This window comes from Mirounga leonina, unplaced genomic scaffold (assembly GCF_011800145.1).
Source record: "Mirounga leonina isolate KUSES-001 unplaced genomic scaffold, KU_Mleo_1.0 Mir_125, whole genome shotgun sequence".
NCBI lineage: Eukaryota > Metazoa > Chordata > Mammalia > Carnivora > Phocidae > Mirounga > Mirounga leonina.
This window is the reverse complement of record NW_023270305.1, coordinates 14771767-14793352: the sequence shown is the minus strand read 5'-3', so window position 1 is coordinate 14793352 and position 21586 is coordinate 14771767. Positions and strand designations below refer to the sequence as shown.

At 39.5% G+C, this 21586-nt stretch overlaps 1 protein-coding gene across 1 annotated transcript in view; it reads right to left on the bottom strand.

Moving 5' to 3' along the window:
- SLC4A1AP (solute carrier family 4 member 1 adaptor protein) overlaps positions 1-21586 on the bottom strand; it is a 35656-nt gene that overhangs the window by 10100 nt on the left and 3970 nt on the right. Inside the window, exons 4-9 of the mRNA XM_035000808.1 lie at positions 21367-21427; positions 20923-21062; positions 7839-7999; positions 7007-7076; positions 6057-6243; positions 1060-1171 (exon numbers count right to left, since the gene is read on the bottom strand). Coding sequence (XP_034856699.1) covers positions 1060-1171; positions 6057-6243; positions 7007-7076; positions 7839-7999; positions 20923-21062; positions 21367-21427 — 731 coding nt within the window. The remainder of the gene's footprint in view (positions 1-1059; positions 1172-6056; positions 6244-7006; positions 7077-7838; positions 8000-20922; positions 21063-21366; positions 21428-21586) is intronic.

Below are 21586 nucleotides of genomic sequence, written 5' to 3'. Positions count from 1 at the left end.
AAATAAATAAATAAATAAATAAATAAATAAATAAATAAATAAATAAAATATAGGATTGAATTCAGTAAACCTCTAAAGAGAGCTTTTTAGTAAAGAGTTTTCCCTCTAACTAAAACACAAGTACCTGCTCTCCCCACCCTCACAGAAAAGCCTGCATCTCAGGTGAACCTGAGTTTGCCCTAATTCAAGGTGCTGGGGGCTGAATTCTGTCCCCACAAAATTCATAGGTTGAAGTCCCAACCCCCAGTACCTCAGAATGTAACCACATTTAGAGGTAAAATTTTTAGAGGTAAGTTAAAAGAAAGCAGTTAGAGTGGGGCCCTAATCCAAGATGACTGATTTTCTTATAAGAGGAGGGGGAGACACCACAGGTGCAAGTGCACAGAGGGATGACCACAGGAAGATGCAGGAAGAGGGGGGCCACCTCCAAGCCAAGGAAAGGGACCTCAGCAGAAACCAACCCTGCTGGCATGCTGATCTTGGACTTCCAGCCTCTGGAATTGTGAGAAAATAAATTTCTGTCATTTAAGCCACCCAGTCTGTGGTGTTTGGTTAGGGCAGCCCTCACACACTACTATACAAGGTTCAGCTCTTTAGGTATGAAGACCTTTTAAAAGCTGAATCTGTGAAGAGGGTTGTACGCAAAGCAAAAACATTCACCAGTGAAGTGTTAGAGGACAGCAGAGAGATCACAAAACTCAAGAAACCGAGGACCTGGATTTGATTGCCAGTCTAGTCACTTATTGATGATGTGATCTCATATTTAACCTCTCTGAACCCGCTTCCTCACCTGTGAGAGGTAATAATTCCCACATGTCATGAAGTGTTGGAGGGAGTAAATGAAGTGTGGAAGGCCGTATGGCAGGGCCAGGTGCAGGGACTATATGACTAGCAAATGTTAGCTGAGTCCAAATGTTACAATATCCACCCACCAGGAAAAGAGACACTTCTTAAATGCGACATTCATCACAAATTAATAAATTGATGTTCAATGTACAAATCAGTTACATGCAAATTGACTCGAGAGCTAAAAGTTTAACACCATGACCCCCAACTTACCCCTACTGTTCCCGTTTTTAATTTGAATTTGCTTCCTCCTTTCATGGCACCAAAGAGAGGCAACGTAAGCTTTTTAGCTTTGTTTTCCACATCTGTAGGCTGACTTTCAGTCCTAAGAAGAAAGAAGAAGAATCACTTGTACATATCTATTCCAGTGAAGCCAAGATTTTTTCTAAAAACACCCTGGACAATGACAAAGAAACTTTTGGCAAAACAAAAATTTTCACAAAATGAGTACCGAAGCATATATTAATAGGGAAGGCCAAGAGAATCTGAATGGACAATGACACTGCTGACTCTGAGAGACACAGGGCTATTAAGGGCAAGATGAGGCTCCAACTTTAGTAAGTTGCAGCATGCTACCTGACTTCACCTTCATAAACTGATACTGATAGTACAAAGATCACTATCTTTGGGGGCAAGACCCCATTCCCACTGAGTGGTAGGAGATAGATCCATGGGGTAAAGCCCTATTTTCCACCAATCTCTCAAGAGGACTCACAGTGTCTTACTTATCTGGAGTCCACACTGACATCATACCACACACAAAGGCTCTGATCACAAAAGTTTAAAAAAAAAAAAAAAAGTGTGTGTGTAGGGGCTATACTGCATGGTGAATAATGACAAAGACATAATGAGAGACCTTACAACTGATGAGCTTGTCACCAATCTCACTGGCTGAACAGAGTTATAACAGCTAAGCCCACTCGGGTAAAGCTGAGGAAGAGCAAAGAGAAGAGATAGTAGAAATTAGGAAAGAGCCAGGTGAAAAAAGAAATGAGCAAAACCAAAAAGGATGGCAGTTGAGTTAACCAGACACTCAGAGAGTAGGCAGCATGAGGAGACAGAGGGAAGGACAGTCCTGCATTCTGGAATACGGGGAGAGCGCTGGCACGCCTGATGCACAGTGACCCAGACAAGAAACTGACCTCGCTGCTCCAGCTAAAGCCCTATTTGCCACTGTGCCTTCTTCTTCTTACCCTCTCAGCAGTGCTCTTGGGCCTAGCCTCACCCCCTTGCTCTCTACCACAGACAGACCCATTGCCTTGCTAAGGCCACCAGCAGAATCCTGCCTGCTTGGCCTTAAATATTATCCTTCACAGCCCCTCCCCAAAGGCCTCAAAGACAAAGTGAAGAGCAACACAGATATTTTTCAGCTCCATTAAATAGCTTGGCTGGTCTGCAGGACAAGCAAAGACACCCCAAGGAGACAAAAAGGCAGAAGATGGATCACAATCAAGAGCTGCTTGGCTTAGTGGGAAAAGATGTTAGGTAGAAAGTTTGAAAGTTCAACCCTCAAGTGAGAAGAGAGGGAGAAGGTACACACATCTAAAGGCCAGGATCTAAAGTAGGAAAGGGAGGTGAAACTAAGCAGACACACAGCAAGAAGGGAGGCTCTGGAGGAAGCTGACATACCCTCTCTTGCAGGGATGACTTATCAAGAGAAAGGATTTTGGAGTTAGAATTAAAACTCACTGTTTGTTTACCCTGAACTATGCCTCAGGAGTTTTTATCCTTTCTCCATAAATATGACATTGCGAATAGCTGCTAGATGTAGCAGAAATAGGACAATGATGACAACAGTAATACATATACGCCAGCACTTTGTCAAGTGCTATTCATGTCATCTTTTCCTTTTTAAAGATTTTATTTTATTTCATTAGAGAGAGAGCACATGAGCAGGGGGAGGGGCAGAGGGAGAGAAAGTGCAGAGCTCAACATGGGGCTTGATCCCACAACCCCAAGATCATGACCCAAGCCAAAACCAAAAGTCGGATGCCCAACTGACTAAGCCACCCAGGCACCCCTATTCATGTCATCTTTCAACATCACCTGTACTTCTAATTTACAGAGGAAAGCAAAGGTCAAAGAAATTACATAACTTGCCTCAAAATGCCCAAAAAGTAATTCATAGAGCTGAGAATGAAAGCCAGGGAGTCTAACTTGAGTGCTAACCCCCCTCCTTACTATCAGTAAATGAAATACCACTTGGGTCATAGCTTTTGTGAACTGACCTATGAATCACTGTATGAAATATCCAAACTACACATAAATCTTTTAACAAACCTGCTAGTAACTTGGGGATTAATTTTCTGTACAGATGATCAAGGGCTCCAGAAACATTTTGTCTTTACATCTCTATTAAAAAAAAAAGATGCCTCCCAATATCTAGATATTCATCTATGCAATGCCCCCAGCATTAAATTACAGGTTTTGTACACAGTGCTAAGTGGCTACATAAATGCTTACTGACAATCTAAAGTAACACTGTCTGATGTTTATAGCAGCAATGTCCACAATAGCCAAACTATGGAAAGAGCCAAGATGTCCATCGACAGATGAATGGATAAAGAAGGTGCGGTATATATATACAATGGAATATTATGCAGCCATCAAAAGGAATGAAATCTTGCCATTGGCAATGACGTGGATGGAATTGGAGGGTATTATGCTGAGCAAAATAAGTCAATCAGAGAAAGACATGTATCATATGATCTCACTGATATCAGAATTCTTAATCTCAGGAAACAAACGGAGGGTTGCTGGAGTGGTGGGTGGTGGGAGGGATAGGGTGGCTGGGTGATAGACATTGGGGAGGGTATGTGCTATGGTGACTGCTGTGAATTGTGTAAGACTGATGAATCACAGACCTGTACCTCTGAAACAAATAATACATTATATGTTAAAAAAAAGAAGATAGTAGGAAGGGAAAAATGAAGGGGGGGAAATTGGAGGGGGAGACAAACCATGAGAGACTATGGACTCTGCGAAACAAACAGGGTTCTAGAGGGGAGGGGGGTAAGGGGATGGGTTAGCCTGGTGATGGGTATTAAAGAGGGCACGTATTGAATGGAGCACTGGGTGTTATACACAAACAATGAATCATGGAACACTAAACTAACACTAAACACTAAACACAAAAACTAATGATGTGATGTATGGTGATTAACATAATAAAATAAAAAAATTAAAAAAATAAAGTAGCACTGTCCATGGGGCACCTGGTGGCTCAGTTGTTTAAGCAGCCAACTCTTGATCTCAGCTCAGGTCTTGATCTCAAGGTGGTGAGTTCAAGCCCCGCATTGGGCTCCAGGCTGAACCTACTTAAAGCAGCACTATCCAAACAGAACTTTCTGCAATAATGGAAATGTTCTACATCTGCGTTGTCCAATATAGTAGCCACTAGCCACATATGGCTATTGAGGACATGAAATGGGACTACTTGACTGAAGAACTGAGTTTTTAATTTCATTTAATTTTAATATCACAGGAGACTACTGGGTGCTGTATAGGCCAGCACAGATCAAAAGAAAATAAGAAACTCTCCAGAGTTAATTACCTTCATAAGTGAGTGATGCCACCTAGGCAATACCACTTTTTGAAATGCCTACCTGAATTGTGCTCACTGGGAGTTGCTCATTTCCACAATAACCTACTCAACATTTTCAAAATTTGTTGAGACCACATAGAACAAAATGTGAAAATAATGTCAAATTGAAAGATTGGATCTTATGCTCTCTCTCTCTCTCTCTCTCTCACACACACACACACACACACACACACACACACCACATACATTCACACACTCACAAATACTAGCCAAATCTGGGAAAAATTAGTCCCAAAATCTTGTTCACAAATTACTAAAAAAAAAAGGATTAGGTTAATTTCTTCCAATAATTTTCACAAAATCAAAGTTAACCAATAAAATCAACTTTAAGGGGTTATGCCTTCCCCCATTTTAAAGGAAGAAATTCCACTTTAAAAGTATTTAAATATAGGGGCGCCTGGGTGGCTCAGTCAGTTGGGCATCCAGTTCTTGATTTCAGCTCAGGTCATGATCTCAGGGTTGTGGGATCGAGCCCTGCATTGATCGGGCTCTGTGCTCAGCTCAGAGTCTGCTTGTCCCTCTCCCTTTGCTCCTTCCCCTGCTGTGTTCTCTCTCTCTCTCTCAAATAAATAAATAAATAAAATCTTTTAAAAAAAGTATTTAAATATATTAAAATTGTCAACTGGTTCTTAGGAATTACAAATCAGGTGCTAAAATAATCTGCACTCACATATTTTCATCTGTGGTTTTAAAATCATAGATTAAAAAATGGTATTACATTATTATATTTGTATTCCTCTTATAAGCAAGATTGAGCATTTTTTTTAAATAGTTAAGAGCCATTTGTATTTCTTTTTCAGTGGCTTGTCAGTTGATATCCTTTTCCCATTTTTTTCTTCGGTAGATGGTTGTCTACTTATTCAAAGGTCTTTATATATTAGGGAAATTAGCCTTTTGGCATGTTTCTCTTTAAAGAAGTTTACTCTGCATTAAAAGATTAAGTAAAAAATTCAATAAATAAAATTTTTTAAAAAGGCGGGGGGGTGGGCACCTGGGTGGCTCAGTCGGTTGAGCGTCTGCCTTTGGCTCAGATCATGATCCGAGAGTCCTGGGATCAAGTCCCACATCGGGCTCCTTGCTCAGCGAGGAGCCTGCTTCTCCCTCTGCCTATGCCTCTCTCTCTCTCTCTGTCTCTCATGAATAAATAAATAAAATCTTAAAAAAAAAAGATTAAGTAAAAAATTCAGAGCCTTGGGGCGCCTGGGTGGCTCAATCTGTTAAGCGTCTGCTTTCAACTCAGGTCATGATCCCAGGGTTCTGGGATCGAGCCCTGCATCAGTCTCCCTGCTCAGCAGAAAGCCTGTTTCTTCCTCTCCCTCTGCTGCTCCCCCTGCTTGTGCTCTCTCATTCTGTCAGATAAATAAATAAAATCTTAAAAAAAAAAAAATTCAGAGCCTTCCAATGAAACAGGAATCAATATAGTTTTCTCTAAAAATCCTACAGCAGTCTATATTTCACAAATGAAATGGTTTTGACTGTATGAAATCACTGCCTCTTACATTCTATTTCTATTCTGTAATGATTATCTAAGAAAACAACTATATAATTAAAAATATTATCTATGCAAACATGTTTATTTAAAATTTCAAGTATAACTAAGACTTACTTTTTCAGCTCTGGAATCTCTGCTGGCTTTACAATTTTTATCAACCCTTTAAGTCTCTGTTGTTCTTTCCTCAGTTCAAAAGTTCTCAGGTGGAGTTTCTTCCGGGACACACCATCCAATGCACTCCCTGATTTCATTTCTGACATAAATGCATCTAAAGAGTCCTGAGATGGTGACTCTGACAGAGCTGTCCAAGAAAGGGATAATATATATTCAGAAAATTGGCCTCAAATATTTTAAAATTCAGCCAAAGTTTCCATAGAAAAGTCACTAACAGGGGCACCTGGGTGGCTCAGTCACTTGAGCATCCAACTCTTGACCTCAGCTCAGGTCATGATCTCAGGGAGTCTGCTTGGGATTCTCTCTCTCTCCCTCTGCCCTCCCCCCACACTGCACACTCTATCCCTCTCAAATAAATAAATAAATCTTTTTTTTTTTTAAGTCACTAACATAAAGCTGGGCAGAGAACATTACTCATATCAGGAATAAGAAAACAGGGGCACCTGGGTGGCTCAGTCGGTTAAGCATCTGCCTTCGGCTCAGGTCCTGATCCCAGAGTCCTGGGATCAAGCCCCGCATCGGGCTCCCTGCTCCACGGGAAGCCTGCTTCTCCCTCTCTCACTCCCCCTGCTTGTGTTCCCTCTCTCACTGTATCTCTCTCTGTCAAATAAATAAAATCTTTAAAAAAAAAAAAAAGGAATAAGAAAACAGGTTATAGCTTAAAGACCTCGGGACATCATTTTGCCTCAATGGGCTTCATTTTCCTCATCTATTATATAAAGAGTTTAAAACAAATAACTTACAATGTTCTTTCTAGTTCCAAGATGCTATGTTGCTCCTTAGAAAGACTCCATGTTCTGTATATCTTATTAACTAGGCTCAGTGCTGGCAGAGAGAACTACATATGGTAGACGCCCAATACATATTTGTTTAATGGGTCATTAACTTACCTTTGCTTGAGGCTTTCAGTTTCTCAGAAATCTCAGAGAGTTCCTTTTCAGCATCATTTAACTTTGCAACCTGTAACACCCAAATTAACAGGGTTAGCAAATGTTTTTCTTCTTTCAAAATATGGTAGCTTTTCTGTCTTCTTCTTATTATTTTCATAATTGTTACAAGGTTTAAGAGGACTCATTCAGAATTCCAGTTAAATCTGCATCTTATGGAGTTAACAGTTTTCATGTGTTTATTTAATTTGAACTAACTTCTGAATTAACTCAAAATTAAACAGAATGAATGTACAGAACACAGACTTGACATTACTCAAAAGAACTCAAGGCATTTGTTTTCATTGATGAATCAAAAAAAGATGTTGGGTAATGTTTTAAAGCTCTGAATACTACTTAATATAGTGAAAACACATGCTATCTTATGATGATTTCATAAAGGATATACAGTTTAAGACTATTACCGAACTATACTCCTCAAAATTCCTTTCACAATTCTTGACTGCCAGAAGTCTAAAGTCAGTTTCACCTCAGAATGGCCAAATTTGAAACTTTTTCCTTTCTTTTTGTAGGATTAACATCATATCCAAAGAATGCTCTTTCATGGATCAATATCCACCTAGAGATAGACAGAGTCTCTAGCAGCAAGCCAAACTTTTTCCAACTTGAGTAAGACTGTTTGTTACTATCAAATTTACAGATCAAGAAAGCTATACTTCAGTGCCAAATTTCAATGCTACTGCTTTAAAAATTATAATTATAAAACAAATTTGAATAATACATTATCTTATTTAAAAATTAAACTACCACAGCTACTTCTATAATTAAAACTTGCCAGTGATTCAAAGGTCTCTGGCTTCTCATCAATCTTCCCAGCTTTCTTCATTCGGTTCAGACGCTTCTTTTCAACCAGGCCGGTCCGATCAAGAAACGTGTCATCATCACTATCATAAAAGTCTTCATCCTCCCAGTTCTTGGCTTTCCTTTTCCGAGATACTAGGAGATAAAATAAATGGTAATTAAATGAGTTTAAAGGAAAAGAAGACAAGTAGGTAAGCAGCTTAAAATATCACCATGAATTATTTCAAGACTCAACAAGCTGTCAAACTACATATAAAAACAAAGAGTTAAACTTGGAAGACATTATGCTAAGTGAAATAACTAGAGTAGCCCAATTCACAGAGACAGAAGGTAGGATGGTAATTACCAGGGGCTGGGGAAAAGGAAGAATGAAAAGTTAGCAACCAGTGGGTACAAAGTTTCAATATGGGAAGATAAGAAACTTCTGAGAGGGATAGTAGTGATGGTTGCACAACAATGTTAATGTATTTAATACACTTAATGCTTACAATGGTAAATTTTGTGTTATGTATATTTTACCACAATAAAAGAATTAAAACAAAGGGCTAATTTATTTAATGAGCAAGAAGTTCTCAAAAATCAATGTGTAAAAAAAAGGAAAAAGATAAACAAGGAAAAGGCCAATAATCCAAAAATTTTTTAAAGGATAATGAAAGCCGTTCACAGAAAAAGAAACATAAATGGCCAAAAAAAAAATTTAAAGATGTTCAACACTTTTTAATAATTAAAAAAATACACATTAAGGGGCGCCTGGGTGGCTCAGTCATCAAGCATCTGCCTTCCGCTCAGGTCATGATCCCAGGGTCCTGGAATCGAGCCCTACATCGGGCTCCCTGCTCCGCGAGAAGCCTGCTTCTCCCTCTCCCACTCCCCCTGCTTGTGTTCCCTCTCTCGCTGTGTCTCTCTCTGTCAAATAAATAACTAAAATCTTTTTTTTTTTTTTTAAGATTTTTTTTTATTTATTTATTTGAGAGAGAGAGAATGAGAGAGAGCACATGAGAGGGGGGAGGGGCAGAGGGAGAAGCAGACCCCCCGCCGAGCAGGGAGCCCGATGCGGGACTCGATCCAGGGACTCCAGGATCATGACCTGAGCCGAAGGCAGTCGCTTAACCAACTGAGCCACCCAGGCGCCCAATAACTAAAATCTTAGCCATAGTATCCTCAACTCTTATAAAAAATAATAAAAAAATAAAAAATACAAATTAAAATAATGAGATACCACTTCTTACCTATAGACTAGAGAAAACATGAGAAGATTAATAATGCCCAATTTGGCAACGGTATGGGGAAATGGACTCTCAAACAGTTGGTGGGAATGTACACTGATAAAATCTTTTTGATGATCAAACTCATAACATCTGTCAATAATAAAAATCCAATTGACCTAGCAATTCCACTTATAGGAATTTATCCTACAGATATCAGTGCAACATTGTTTGTAACAGTGAAAAATCTGGAAAGCTCATCAAGAGGGGACTATGGTAGCTATTACTTTTTTGACCCTGTGCCATCTTACTCCCCTTGTTCTGGTAAAAGTACCCCTTTTCTTCTAGAAAACTCCTCCCCCATTCCATCTGGATTAGGGGTAGTCAAGTGACCAAAGCCAATCAGTAAGAATCCTCATATTTATATTTAGATATAAGGAAAAAAGGGCTCTTTTTCCAATGAAGTTATGAAAGAGGGAAGATATAAATTCTGTAAGCAGCCAGCTTTTCCGCACAGGGTAAGAATCTATCTACAAAATAAAACCATGCGCTCATGAAACAGATCACACAGATACACATATACAGTTTTATAGTGTCCTGGTGATACTGAGAGTTCTGGTTTGATAGGACCAGAACTTAAGGCCCTGGTTCATGCACTTCTTCCTTCAATCCTGTAAACTACTCTTCCCAGGCTCTGGAGCCAATAACTTTTCTCCCTAAGCTAGTTTGAATTGGGTTTCTATTATTTACAACCAAAACAGTCCTTATTAATATAAACTTCATAATTTCCAAGTTAAGATGGTACACTGAACATACATATCTAATTTCATTCTTTCCCCATATCCCACTAAAGCTGAAGTAAAAAGATTTTTTTAAAAAAACATTAATCTAGGGATGCTTGGGTGGCTCAGTCGGTCAAGTGTCTGCCTTCGGCTCAGGTCATGATCCCAGGGTCCTGGGATCAAGTCCCACATCAGGCTGCTTTCTCAGTGAGGAGCCTGCTTCTCCCTCTGCCTGTTGCTCCTTCTGTTTGTTCTCTGTCTCAAATAAAATAAAATCTTAAAAAATAAAAAACATTAATCTAAAAATAAATGAATAAATTAAATAAATAAATAATAAATAGATAGATAGATAGATAGATAGATAGATAGATAGATAGATAGATAAAACACTAATCTACTGGGGCAGCTGGCTGGCTCAGTTGGTAGAGCATGCAACTCCTGATCTCAGGGTTGTGAGTTTGAGTCCCATGTTGGGTAGAGAGCTTACTTAAAAAATAAATAAACAAATAAAAATTCTAAATCTACAAAGACAGGGAGAATGGGAGAAAGGATAGCAACACCAAATTTTTGGAAATTAGAAAATAGACAGACAAGTGGAAACTAAATTAGCAGAACTAAAAAAGATGAATCCTAAACCAACAGTGAGGAAAGCCGAGAATCAGTCTGATGATACTGTAGAATCTACAAAAGGATCTTGAACTGGGGATGGTTAGTAGTGCTAAAATAAGCAGACGAGAGTAAAAGCTGTCGAGAAACAGATCCCCTTCCCTGCCTACTTACCTCCTTCCCATCCCCAGAAAAAATCCAGAAGTTAATCTCTAGAAAGGGTAAGACAGAAAGTCTTTGCATTGTGGACTGACCAGTTGATCTGAGGGCATGGGTACTATATTCTAAAAACAGTACTATCCTAAAAATAGGTGAATATTGAGAATCTGCTCAGCCATCTTCCAGCACTTAGCTCTAGAAATTTCATGCAGGAGACTGGAAGAATATTCTCTGAGGAATCCTGCCTGCAGAAGAGGAAAAACCTAAGGATATTTAAATGAGGAGTTCCCCAACAAAAGGCCCACCAACATCATTCCATATTGTTGCTCAAAGTTAGTAAGTCCCACCTATATAATCCAAGCTGTCAATCACCTTTTTTGTCCCCAAATAAGAATCTACAACCAAGGACTACACCACTGAGAAACACCTCTAACATGCAGACTAGAGACCACACAAAGAAAAAGAAAAGGCAACCTGGAGAGCACAGATTAGCAGTGAGATTAGCTACTTACAATCCATGAAACAACAATAGCATATTATGTTTTAAAAATGAATATTCAGGGGTGCCTGGGGGGTTCAGTTGGTTAAGCATGAGACTCTTGATTTTGACTTAGGTCATGATCTCAGGGTCGTGAGATCAAGTCCTGTGTCAGGCTCTGCTTCCCCATGGAGTCTGCTTCAGATTCTCTCTCTCTCTCTCTCTCTCTCTCTCCCTCTGTTCCTCCCTCGACTTGTGCTCTCATGGGCATACACGCTCTCTCTCTGACAAATAAATTAAATCTTTAAAAAAATGAATATTCGAGGACAAAAATGAGCCTTGGAAATTAAAATCTTGATAGCAAAATAGAGACGGAAAGATAAAGCTACAGAAATCTCCCAGAAAGAACAAAAAGATATAGAGATAAAAAAAGCAAAGAAAAGGGGCACCTGGGTGGCTCAGTCATTAAGCATCTGCCTTCGGCTCAGGTCATGATCCCAGGGTCCTGGGATTGAGCCCCACGTCACGCTCCCTGCTCAGTGGGAAGCCTACTTCTCCCTCTCCCACTCCCCCTGCTTGTGTTCCCTCTCTTGCTGTGTCTCTCTCTGTCAAATAAATAAATAAAATCTTAAAAAAAAAAAAAGACAGAAACTTGAGACGGTCAGTCTAAGATGTTCAATATCTAAGCAAAATTCCAGAGAGAAAGAGAAAACAGAGGGATGAAATGATTAATGGCATAATTCCAGAAATACTCCTGAACTGTCAAAGATTTCCAGATCAGGGGCGCCTGGGTGGCTCAGTCAGTTGAGCCTCCAGCTCTTCACTTTGGCTCTTCACTTCGGCTCAGGTTATGATCTCATGAGTCATGGAATCAAGCCCCAAGTCGGGCTCCAGGCTCAGCACAGAGTCTGCTTAGGATTCTCTCCCTCTGCTCCTCCTCCGCCCTGCTCACTCTCTCTAAAATGGATAAATAAAATCTTAAAAAAAAAAAAAAAAGGCATTTCCAGCACAAAGGACCCAATAAGTACCTAGAAAAATGGATGAAAATAGGCCAACAGAAAGGTACATCACAGTTAAGTTTCAGAACCTTGAGAACAAAGGGAAACTCTAACAAACTTCTAGTGAGAGGGGGGAAAATATAACTTATAATTGATCAGGGTTTGAACAGTTTTGGACTACAAGAGCAACACTGGATATAGGTAGGTGATAAGAGTAATATCTTCAAAGTTGTGAAGGAAATTATTTCCAATTTAGAATTCTACTCCCAGCCAAACTGTTAACTGAGAATAAAGCTAGCATAATTATATTTTCAGAATGGAGAATTTAATAAAGTTTACTTGCTATACATCCTTTCTCAGGAATCCACTAGAGGATGTCCACCAAAACAAGAGAGTAGACCAAGAAAAATGAAAGATGTGAAATCCACTGAAGACTATCATCATCCATGCCCTCTACTATTATATCAGCTTTTTCTTTTTTAAGATTTTATTTATTTATTTTTCAGAGAGAGAGAGAGCACAAGCAGGGAGAGCTGCAAGCAGAGGGAGAAGCAGGCTCCCCACTGAGCAAGGAGCCCGATGCAGGACTCAATCCCAGGACCCCAGGATCATGACCTGAGCCAAAGGCAGATACTTAACTGACTGAGCCACCCAGGCATTAGTCCTGCAGCAAGTCTAGAGAGCAATAAGCCCTAAAAGAATAGTGCTCTTCAGGAGAAATGTTTTCAAAAGAGTTAGAACTGATCAATTACTGAATGTGATTGACCATGTGGAAAAATATACTGAAAGGCTATTAAAAGGTGAGAGAAGAATGACCAAGAGCTATAAAATCCAAACACATGAAAAACAAACACAATTATTCACTTTAGGAAAAACAAAAAGAAAAAATTGCTCAGTTGCGACTAATATTTGCATAAACATAATCATGTAAATACTAATTTAAGTCAGTAGATAATGTTTTAAAATACGTGACTCAAAGTCAATAACACAAGATGGCGTAGGAGTAGGAGACCTTAGTTTCGTCTGGTCCCTGCAATTCAGCTAGACAGCTATCAAATCATTCTGAACACCTGTGAACTCAACCAAAGATCTAAGAAAATAGCGGCAATTCTATAAACAGAAAAGCAACCACTTTCTGCAAGGTAGGAGGTTCAGAGAAGTGAATCTGAGGCAATGTATCGGAAGATAAACCATGGGGGAAGGGAGCCTCCATAAGCCGGAACCAGAAAGTGATATAGCAGCAGAGCACAAAACATTTAGCACATTTAGAAGTCTGCTCTGGTGAGGGACATCACTCAGGTGGCTAAGTGGGGGCAGAACTCTAGCTGGGACACTGTGGTCTCAGGATCCCCAGGGTCACAGGAAGACGATGGGTGCCTGAGTGTGTCAGAGTTCCCAGGCATTGGAGTGGGGAAGCCAGCTGCAATCAGTGTGCACAGGAGTGGGCTCTTAGCTCAGGTTGCCATAAACTGTGAACTGCAGCACAGTCAAGCAACTGAACAGGGGCCCAGCAAGCAGCAGAACTGTGGCGAGACCCGCTCTTCATCCCCCAGGAGGAGCGCCGGGGGCGTGCACTGCAGAAGTCTTCAGGGTTTGGAGACTTGAAACAAGGCCACATGTCTGATAATAGAGACAATCTGTCACCTGCTAGGTGAGCATGGAGTGCAAACAGAGACCAGAGAGACAGGAATGATTGACTACTTTTCCCTGAGGGCCCACTGAGGAGTAGGGCCCCAGCTCTCAGCTCTGGGGCTGGAGATTGGGAGACTGCCATTTTCATTCTCATCCTCTAAAGTGGCATGGAAAGCCTTCAGGGAACAAAAGCCACATAGAGCAATCTGGAGCAGATTACTTAGCCTGGCCCCCTGGCAAGGGCGGTACAGTTCTGCTGGGGCACAGACACTTGAGAATCAACACAACAGGCCCTTCCCCAAGAAGATCAGCAAGAACATTGGCTAAGACCAAGTTTACTGATCATAGGTAACTGCAAAACTCCAGCACTAGGGGAAAGTAGTATATAGAATTCATGGCTTTTTTCCCCCTATGATTCTTTCATCTTTAATTTTTTTTCTCTTTTCTTTTTCAACCAATTTCTGATTTCATCAACTTTTTTTCTTTTTAAATCTTTTTTAATTTTCACTTTTAGTTATATTCTATCCTTTCATTGTATTTAATTTTAATTTTGTACATATATAAGTTTTTCTTTCTTTACAATTTTGGGGTCTAGTTTTCTAACAAACAGACCAAAATACACAGAGGATCCAGTGTATTCTCTATTCTGTTCTGATTATATTCTCTCTCTCTCTCTTTTTTTTTTTTTTCCGGTTTTGGGCCTCTTCTGACTTGTTTAGTGTCTATTTCTCTGGGGTCATTGTTGCCATTTTAGTATTTTGTTCTCTCATTCATCTCTTTTTCTCTGGCTAGAATGACAAGATGGAAAAACTAGCCTCAAAAAAGAGAACAAGAAGCAGTACTGACTGCCAGGGACCTAATCAGTATGGATATAAGGTGTCCGAACTGAGTTCAGAATAACGATTATAAAGATACTTCGCTGGGCTTGAAAAAAGCATAGAAGACACTACAGAATTCCTTTCTGGAGAAATAAAAGAACTAAAATCTAATCAAGTCAAAATAAAAAAGGCTATTAATGAGATACAATTAAAAATGGAGGCTCTGGGGCGCCTGGGTAGCTCAGTTGTGTGGGCATCTGCCTTCAGCTAAGGTCATGATCCCAGGGTCCTGGGATTGAGCCCTGCACTGGGCTCCCTGCTCCACGGGAAGCCTGCTTCTCCCTCTCCCACTCCCTTTGCTTGTGTTCCCTCTTTCGCTGTGTCTCTGTCAAATAAATAAAATCTTAAAAAAAAAAATACTGAGGCTCTAACTGCTAGGATAAATGAAGCAGAGGAGAGAATTAGTGATGTAGAAGACAAAATGATGGAGAATAAAGAAACTAAGAAAAAGAGAGGTAAACAACTACTGGATCACGAAGGGAGAATTCAAGAGATAAGTGATACCATAAAGCGAAACAATATTAGAATAATTGGGATCCCACAAGAAGAGGAAAGAGAAGGTAGATGCAGAAGATATACTGGAGCAAATTATAGCAGAGGACATCCCTAACCTGGGGAAGGAAACAGGCATTCAAGTCCAGCAGGCAAAGAGAACCCCCCCTCAAAATCAATGAAAATAGGCCAACACCCCAACATATAATAGTGAAACTTGCAAATCTCACAGACAAAGAGAAAATCATGAAAGCAGCTCGGGACAAGAGGTCCATAACCTACAAGGGTAGAAACATTAAACTGGCAGCAGACCTATCCACAGAGACCAGGCAGGCCAGAAAGGATTGGCATGATATATTCAGGGTTCTAAATGAGAAAAATAAGCAGCCAAGAGTATTTTATCCAGCTAGGATGTCATTCAAAATAGAAGGAGAGATAAAAAGCTTCCAGGACAAACAAACTAAAAGAATTTGTGATCACTAAACTAGCCCTGCAAAAAGCATTAAAGGGGATCCTTTAAGCAAAGAGAGAGCCCAAAAGTAACACAGATCAGAAAGAACAGAGAAAATATACAGAAACAGTGACTTTACCGGTAATACAATGACACTAAATTCATATCTTTCAACAGTTACTCTGAATGTAAATGTGCTAAATGTCCCAATCAAAAGACACAGGGAACCAGATTGGATAAAAAAGCAAGACCCATCAATATGCTGTCTGCAAGAGCCTCATTTTAGACCCAAAGACACCTCCAGATTTAAAGTGAGGGGGTGGAGGGGCACCTGGGTGGCTCAGCTGGTTAAGTGTCTGCCTTTGGCTCAGGTCATGATCCCAGGGTCCTGGGATCGAGTCCCACACTGGGCTCTTTGCTCAGCGGAGAGCCTACTTCTCCCTCTTCCTCTGCCTGCCACTCCCTCTGCTTCTGCTCTCTTGCTCTATCTGACAAATAAATAAATCTTTAAAATAAATAAATAAAGTGGGGGGGTATAAAACCATTTATCATGCTAATGGACATCAAAAGAAAGCTGGGGTGGCAATCCTTATATCAGACAAATTAGACATTAAACTAAAGACTGTAATTGGAGATGAGGAAGGACACTATATCATAATTAAAGGATCCATTCAACAAAAAGATCTAACTATAAATATTATGCCCCTAACATGGGAGCAGCCAATTATATAAACCAATTAACAAAATTAAAGAAACACATCAATGATGATACAATAAGGGGTGCCTGGGTGGCTGTCGTTAGATGTCTGCCTTTGGCTCAGGTCATGATCCCAGGGTCCTGGGATCGAGCTCCGCACTGGGCTCCCTGCTCCACGGGAAGCCTGCTTCTCCCTCTCCCACTCCCCCTGCTTGTGTTCCCTCTCTTGCTGTCTCTCTATCTCTGTCAAATAAATAAATAAAATCTTTAAAAAATAATAATAATGATATAATAATAGTAGGGGACTTGAACACCCCCCTCAATGCAATGGACAGATCATCTAAGCAGAAGATCAACAAGAAAACAAGTGAATGACACACTGGAACAGATGGACTTTACAGATATATTCAGAACATTCCATCCTAAAGCAACAGAACACACATTCTTCTTGAGTGCACATGGAACTTTCTCCAGAATAGATCCATACTGGGTTACAAATCAGGTCTCAATGATACCAAAAGATTGGGATCATCCCCTGCATATTTTCAGACCACAATGCTTTGAAACTGGAATTCAATCACAAGAGGAAATCTGGAAAGAACTCAAATACATGGAGGCTGAAGAGCATCCTACTAAAGAATTAAAGAAGAATTTTAAAAATTCATGGAAACAAATGAAAATGAAAATACAACTGTTCAAAACCTTTGGGATGCAGCATAGGTGGTCCTGAGAGGGAAGTATATATAGCAACACAAACCTTTCTCAAGAAACAAGAAATACAACCTAACCTTACACCTAAAGGAGCTGGAGAAAGAACAGCAAATAAAGCCTAAATGCAGCAGGAGAAGAGAATTAATAAAGATTAGAGCAGAAATCAATGAAATAGAAACCAAAAGAACAGTAGAACAGATCAACAGATCAACAAAACTAGGAGCTGGTTCTTTGAAAGAATTAATAAAATCAATAAACCCCTGGCCAGACTTGACAAAAAGAAAAGAGAAAGGACCCAAATAAATAAAATCATGAATGAAAGAAGAGAGATCACAACCAACATCAAAGAAATACGAACAATTTTAAGAACATGTTATGAGCAACTATATGCCAACAAACTAGGCAATCTGAAAGAAATGGATGCATTCCTAGAGACGTATAAAATACCAAAACTGAGGGCACCTGAGTGGCTCAGTTGGTTAAGGGTCTGCCTTCAGCTTGGGTCATGATCCCAGGGTCCTGGGATTGAGTCCTACGTCAGGCTCTCTGCTCAGCAGGGAGTCTGCTTCTCCCTCTCACTCTCCCTCTGTGTTCTCCCTCTCTCTCTCAGATAAATAAAATCTATTAATTAATTAATTAATTCTTAAACTACCAAAACTGAAACAGGAAGAAATAAAAAACTGAAAAGACCCATAACCAGCAAGGAAACTGAAGCTGCAATCAAAAATCTAAGAAACAAGAGTCCAGGACCGGATGGCTTCCCAGAGGAATTCTACCAAACATTTAAAGAAGAATTAATACTTACTCTTCTCAAGTGATTTCAAAAAATAGAAATGAAAGGAAAATTTCCAAACTCTGTCTATGAGGCCAGCACTACCTTGATCCCCAAACCAGACAAAGATCCCACCAAAAAAGATAATTACAGACCAATATCCCTGATGAACATGGATGCAAAAATTCTCACCAAGATACTAGCCAATAGCATCCAACAGTACATTAAAAGGATTATTCACCACGACCAAGTGGGATTTATTCCTGGACTGCAAGGGTGGTTCATCATCCACAAATCAATCAATGTGATACACTACATAAATAAAAGGACAAGAACCATATGATCCTCCCAATAGATGCAGAAAAAGCATTTGACAAAGTACAGCATCCTTTCTTGATTAAAATTCTTCACAGTGTAGAGATAGAGGGAACATACCTCAATATCATAAAAGCCATCTACAGAAAAGCCCACAGCGAATATCATTCTCAATGGGGAAAAACTCAGAGTTTTCCCCTAAGGTCAGAAACAAGACAGCGAAGTCCACTATCACCACTGTTGTTCAACATAGTACTAGAAGTCCTAACCTCAGCAATCAGAAAACAGTAAGAATAAAAGGCACCCGAATCATCACCAAAGAACAAGTCAAACTCTCACTCTTCACAGATGACATGATACTCTATGTGGAAAACCCAAAAGACTGCACCCCAAAATTGCTAGAACTCGTACAGGAATTCAGCAATGTCACAGGATATAAAATCAATGCACAGAAATCAGTTGCACTTCTATACACCAACGAGACAGAAGAAAGAGAAATTAAGGAGTTGATCCCATATACAATTGCACCCAAAATCTAAGATACCTAGGAATAAACGTAACCAAAGAGGCAAAGGATCTGTACTCAGAAAACTATAGAACACCCATGAAAGAAATTGAGGAAGACACAAAGAAATGGAAAAACGTTTCATGCTCATGAATTGGAAGAATAAATATTGCTACCTAGAGCAATCTATACATTCAGTACAATCCCTATCAAAATACCATCAACTTTTTTCACAGGGCTGGAACAAATAATCCTAAAATTTGTATGGAACCAGAAAAGACCCTGAATAGCCAGAGGAATGTTGAAAAAGAAAACCAAAGCTGGTGGTATCACAATTCTGGACTTCAAGCTCTATTACAAAGCAGTAGTCATCAAGACAGTACAGTACTGGCACAAAAACAGACATATAGATCAATGGAACGAGCATCTGCCTTCAGCTCAGGTCATGATCCCAGAGTCCTGGGACTGAGCCCTGCGTCAGGCTCCCTGCTCAATGGGCAGCGTGCTTCTCCTTCTGCCTCTGCCCCTCCCCCTGTTTATGTGCATGCTCTCTCTCTCTGTCAAATAAATAAAATCTTAAAAAAAAAAAAAAAAAAGACATACAAATGGTCAACAGACACATGAAAAAATGCTTAACATCACTTAGCATCAGGGAAATACAAATCAAAACCTCAATGAGATACACCAGTCAGACCAGTCAGAATGGCCAAAATTAACAAGTCAGGAAATGCCAGATGTTGGTGAGGATGCAGAGAAAGGGGAACCCTCTTACTCTGTTGGTGGGAATGCAAGCTGGTGCAGCCACCCTGGAAAACAGTGTGGAGGTTCCTCAAAAAGTTGAAAATAGAGCTACCCTATGACCCAGCAATTGCACTACTGGGTATTTACCCCGAAGATACAAATGTAGTGATCCGAAGGGGCACCTGCACCCCAATGTTTATAGCAGCAATGTCTACAATGGCCAAACTATGGAAAGAGCCCAGATGTACATCAACAGATGAATGGATAAAGAAGATGTGGTATATAGATATATATACAATGAAATATTACTCAGCCATCAAAAATAAAATCTTGCTATTTGCACAACATGGATGGAACTAGAGTACTATGCTAAGCAAAATAAGTCAATCAGAGAAAGACAATTATCATATGATCTCACTCATATGTGGAATTTAAGAAACAAAACAGAGGAGCATAAGGAAAGAGAGGAAAAAATAAAACGACAAAATCAGAGAGGGAGACAAACCGTAAGAGACTCTTAATCATAAGAAACAAAATGACGGTTGCTGGAGGGAGGGGGTTGGGGAGATAGGGTAACTGCGTGGACATTAAGGAGGGTGCGTAATGTAATGAGCACTGGGTATTATATAAGACTGATGGATCACTGACCTCTACCTCTGAAACTAATAATACACTGTATGTTAATTAATTGAATTTAAATAAAAATAAATAAATTAACAAAAATAAAATAAATGACTCAAAATAAAGTAGCATACTCTTCCTTTTTGGAAATATGGATATTTTTAAATGCCAAAAGGAATAACTGAAAGAGTTAAAAAGCCTTCCAAGGTTGAAGACTGAGGAGGGGCAGGGCAATGAATAGGTATATTTTGTTATAAGCCTTTGGTAGTTTTTTTGTTTTGTTTTGTTTTATTTTTAGATTTTATTTATTTATTTGACAGAGAGAGACACAGTGAGAGAGGGAACACAAGCAGGGGGAGTGGGAGAGGGAGAAGCAAACTTCCCGCCAAGCAGGGAACCCGATGCAGGGCTCAATCCCAGGACCCCGGGACCATGACCTGAGCTGAAGGCAGACGCTTAATGACTGAGCCACCCATGTGCCCCAAGCCTTTGGTAGTTTTAAACTATACATAAGTTACTTTGCAATAATAAAAACTAATTTTAGAATAAACAAAAATATAGCATAAGCCTTTATTAATAAATGATGATATAACCAGACAGGTTTTTTAAATGAGATAAATTTAATGCAATCACATAGATAATATCCATTCTTACATTAAAAATGTAAGTACGAAAGAGTATAAGTAATGTAAATGCATTTGTGTATGAGTGTTCGCTTTTTATTAAAGGATCTAGTTCTGAACACACATCTATATTCATAAAAAATGTTTAGGAGAATATAAACAATGGCTTCCTTTGGGTATTGAGATACAGAATCTTTTCTTTTCACTTCACAGAATTCTAGACAATTTACACTTTCCCCCTAAAGAGATATTTTATTGTCTTCTGTGTTAAATTTTCCTTTCTTCTTTCTTTTTCTTTCTGCCTCTGTCCATCTATTTGTATCTCTCTCCCCTCTCTCTCCGTCCCTCTCTTTTCTTTCTTTCTTCCAAGGAAAAGAAGTATTCCCACATACCTGCCTCCTGCCGCAGCAATCCCAAAGTATCAAGGATTCGACAAGCTTCCAGTGAACACTGGATCATTGCTTCTTTTTTCTTTCCTGAATGAATTGCCTCAGCTACCAGTTGTTTTCCGGTTGAATCATCCACAGGTAATCTGTATTGGTTTGGAGGGAATCACAGCACAGTACTAAGCTCCAATTCTCATGAAAAAAACTAATATGCTGTGATAATAGTCATTTTTTGACATGCCTTTTTAATCTCTCCATTCATCTCGTTCTATCTTACCAAAGTCAGACTTCAAATCTTTTCCTTAGACCTCTGACCCATCCCACCCCACATGCCAAATTATCAAGGCCCAAATTCAAGAAAAGCCTAAAAATAAGGCTAAAGTTACTCTTTGGGTTTGTTGTCTATAACCTGAAATTGACCATTTTTCAGAAATGGACATTAGAACATACCTCACCCTACAGAGCCAAGTGCTATGTCCCTGTTCATCAAATTCATATTCTAGTTCTTCTCCTGTGGGAGGAAGAAAGACAAAACAATTTTAATAACATCTGAAAACTACTAGTTGAGACAAAGGGAAAAGAGAGGAAAGGTGAAGTAAGAGTATCAAGTTCCCGTACCACACTGAACACTAAATTTCAAAGCATTCCACTTCTTATTCCTACGGATTAT